Genomic DNA, 3,951 nt, shown 5'->3' on the forward strand with positions numbered 1-3,951 from the left:
CTTTATCAGCCAGTGGTGGGACAGGCCCTAAATATCAAAATTCAAATGACAACGAAATCCACATTGGATAACAATTATCGTTAATGTCTAAATACACTTAAGTGTAAAAGCCAAGAAGAAAAGAAAAAGAATTACCGTTAACATGTAATAGTACAGTAAGATGTATAAAATACCTTCATAACTTTATCAGCAGTGTCCTCGATACGTTTACAGATTGTCTCATGTTCCCCACCATCATTATTTCTGCATTCCAATACAAACTGGAATAAAGACAATCAAATGTTAAAATTAATTAAATAGCAGACAAAAAACTAGGAAAAATAATTAAAAATTGGGTTTATTCGGAAGATCAAATCTATACATGGTAGGCCTAAAACATACTAAATCTATACTATTATAATAAAGCGTAAACACACACTTCTTTGTTGCCTAAGATGTCAGCAATTACAGCATATTTTAAATAATTCTATTTTTAATAAACAACCGTACACTTACGTCGCGCTTTAGGCTACATATTTTCACGCCATAAAACTTAGGTGCTAAATATTTTGGATAAAAACTCTAATGTGGGAAAGAGACCATAAGTTACTGCCAACATCGCGGAAGCAAGATTGCCAAGGTTTGTTATAATTGTGTTGTAGTGGTGATAAGATTAAATGTTATTTTATTTTTTATTTTCTATTTTTTATTTTTTATGTCTTGTCCTTTTGAGATTTGCTATTGATAATTTGACAAATGTAAATAATAAAATTTTCATAATTTCATGCGGATGAAGGATGCATGGGAACAGCTAGTAGTACTTACTAATTCCCGAAGATCTTGGATTTCATTCTCAAGTGCTTGTTTCAATTTCGGCTCCAATGTATAGATTTCTTTTTCATGTTCTTCCTTCGCGAGCGTCTTCAATTCTAAAAAAAGAAATTATAACTGTATTATTTTTTTTAACTTATCTTTAACAATAATCCTCTTTAATACATTTAATTTAGAATGCAAAGTGTACAAGTAGCAAAAATAATAAAAAATTACATGTCACCAAAAAAAAAATACCATTAAGAATAGCTATCTTTTTTTTATAATATAAGGTAGCAAGCGAGCAAGCGGCCACCCGAGTCCATCGAAATGTAAAGCGACTGCTGCCCATAGACATCCGCAATTATAGTTCAAGATTTTAATTAAAAATATGAAAAACCATTATTTAATTTATTTTAATAAATTACATTAGATACTATACAAATAAAAAATAGAACTTACTTTTATATGCTTGTTTATCTGAAAATAAAAAAGACAACAGTATTAATTTACATTGAAACTAGCTTTAGCTCAATTAAAAAAAAAACCTAAGAAAGTAACCTATGTGTATTACCCCGAGTTTGTTTTACATCTGTACCATATTTCATTGAGCTATTGAACCATTGCAGAATTATCAAGTAAATATGAAAATAACCAAATAAAAGCATCCAAGATATGTAACTATTTCCGGAATTAAAAATAACCTATATGTTCTTCCACAATATGATCTAAATCTGTTAAAAACACCCATTCGCATTTATAAATTTAGTAAGAAGTATAAATTATGACTATTTTCTTACCAGCATTAGGATACCTGGGCAGGGGTCCCGGTGTCGGCGGGCGGTACGGCGGAGGTCTCGGTATATCCACTGGGGGCTTCTTCTTAGGTGGAGGAGCCGTCTCCGGTTGTTCTGTCGCCGGTCGTCTCTCCGGCTGTGGTTGGTTCATTAACGGCCGTCGTATGGGAGCAGCTGGTAATTATTACATTTATTAAAATGAAAGCTTTTCCCAGCGAATCCGCGTAAAAAAGGAAGTAGATTATATGGTTTTCCAGACATTCCTCTATGTTTCTGTATAATTTTATCGAGATTCGTTCAACCGTTTAGGCGGCAAACTCTAAGAAACATCCATCTAAACTCTAGTATTTATGTAGTAGTATTAGTAAGATATTATAATTAAAGTAAATAAGTTGCTAATTGATTACTTAGGGACCATTTAACGAGTAAATGCTAATCTTTAATGAAAAAAAAATATCACAGAAATTATATAAAACTCAAAGTTTTATTTCTCTGTTGATAGTCTGGTCAATAGTGGTAGCGCCCGCTTTAACATCTTCGCAAGAATGGGTCAGCTCGCCCGGTGCAATACCACGACCACACAAAAGAGAAGCGTGAAGTGGAAGCAATTCCGCCTTTCGTTTGATGAGTGTCGTGCCGGAGGCCTAATTTTAGTCCTTTTCCCGTTCCACCCTTTTCTTATAAGGGAAGTTTTGAATGGGAAAGTGGATTTGGCAGTGGAGACGCATAGGAAGGGGAAATGTCCTCTTTATGTGCATCTCCTCCTCCGTCGACGTAGCAGTTGTGGATGTCTGCCGGCAGCGGTCGCTTTGCCTTTTTGGCGGATTTAGGTAACCGCTTGCTCGTTTGCCACTTATCAATGTCATTGTCTTAACATTTAATTATTAGCAAAATCTTTTTTAAATAAATTAAAATTAAAATAAGTCTAGAAAGCTTATTGTTTACACATTTAAAGTGTTAATTATACTTTAAAATTGCATTAAGGCAGAGAAACTTGCAATAGCAAGAATTTAAGAGCAAATTCTTGTTCATTGTGTCGTGTCATTCTCTATTGGTGCCCATTACATACACTTTAAGAATGTCACATATATAACTGCCTTATTCCACATCTCTTCTTACGGAAAAGTAAACTGTCCATCCCATAGAAGGAAAGGAAGCTTCTTCGCTTAAGAAGAACACTTTACTATGGAAAAGGGAGGTTTGCTTCCCACAGGAAAGGAACTTTCCTTCCAGTATGAAAGGAGACTTTCTCCCACAGGATAAAAACTTTAATCCTATTTCGGGAAAAGGAATTTTTCACATTAGAGCTTCCTTTATAGTTTTATATAAGATAACAGCATAAAATTTGAATGGTTAGTTTGTACGCCAAACTTTAAATTTTTATGATAGTATTTCGTATAAATCTGCAAAGATTAAAAGCTTAAAACGAAAACATTAAAAGTTTATAACAAAAAAAAACTAACGTATTGTATGGTCAAATAAGATCAAATCTTACGGAAAAAATCGGTAATATCGTCAGATCGTCAGTTCTTCAGGAGAGAGGCGGTGTTTGTATTCGAAATAATCCGATTAAGCGGTATAGCGAAATATGTGGAAAGTTTACAACATAAAACCGTGAGTTTCCATTGTCGGAATACCTGTATAAAATGTTTTCATGCCGGTATTTCAAATGCAAACTCACAGTAACACAAAGAATATCGAAACATCTCACCTCCTGATGGGTAATCGGTAATTCTATTGAACTTTTGCTTCGATTCGAGGACAAAATTTATTCGAACATTTGTGGGGAATTTTTTATAGTACTCTTTTAAGATTTTATCCACCGACACAGCCTTCCTATAACCCAAAATCTTATTGATTCGAGATCTAACGATACTTTTCATGAACTGCACAAAACCTGGCTTCCTAGCTTGACTCATTAAGCCACTATCTTCGAGAGCATCTCTTACAATCTTAGAGGTAGCCTGCGAACGCCAAGTTTCATTTTTGCGCTCAAGCGCAGTTCGTTTTTGTTCTCTGGCTTTTTTAATTTTATTGAGTTCAGTCTTAGTAATAAAAATCGCTTGTTCCTTAAGTTCCGGCAATTTCGACGTGTTTTGAACATTGCCGAATTTATTATGAGGATTAAATTCATTTCCACTATAATTTCCCCCTTTGCTTGTGCTTGGCGTACTATCATTGTAGTTCCCGAAACTAGCGTTTTGTGTATTTAATGTAGTGTTATATTCATTCCCATTTTTAGATTTAATCCACTTGTAAGGGTTATTTTCATTCGGGTTTCCCGGAGCTCGATCCGACTTGGCACTGACACTTGGCCGATTATAAGTATCCCCTTGATCGTTGTCATAGCAACGATTGTAGTCGT

At 34.3% G+C, this 3,951-nt stretch overlaps 1 protein-coding gene across 1 annotated transcript in view; it reads right to left on the reverse strand.

The window, feature by feature from the left end:
- Positions 1-3,945, reverse strand: part of LOC106108702 — a 6,334-nt gene extending 2,389 nt beyond the window's left edge. Inside the window, exons 1-5 of the mRNA XM_013289962.1 lie at positions 3,298-3,945; positions 1,590-1,760; positions 1,252-1,269; positions 805-908; positions 174-260 (exon numbers count right to left, since the gene is read on the reverse strand). Coding sequence (XP_013145416.1) covers positions 174-260; positions 805-908; positions 1,252-1,269; positions 1,590-1,760; positions 3,298-3,505 — 588 coding nt within the window. The 5' untranslated portion in view covers positions 3,506-3,945. The remainder of the gene's footprint in view (positions 1-173; positions 261-804; positions 909-1,251; positions 1,270-1,589; positions 1,761-3,297) is intronic.
- Positions 3,946-3,951: the final 6 nt, after the last annotated feature.

The sequence above is a fragment of the Papilio polytes genome, unplaced genomic scaffold, assembly GCF_000836215.1.
Source record: "Papilio polytes unplaced genomic scaffold, Ppol_1.0 DF821400.1, whole genome shotgun sequence".
NCBI lineage: Eukaryota > Metazoa > Arthropoda > Insecta > Lepidoptera > Papilionidae > Papilio > Papilio polytes.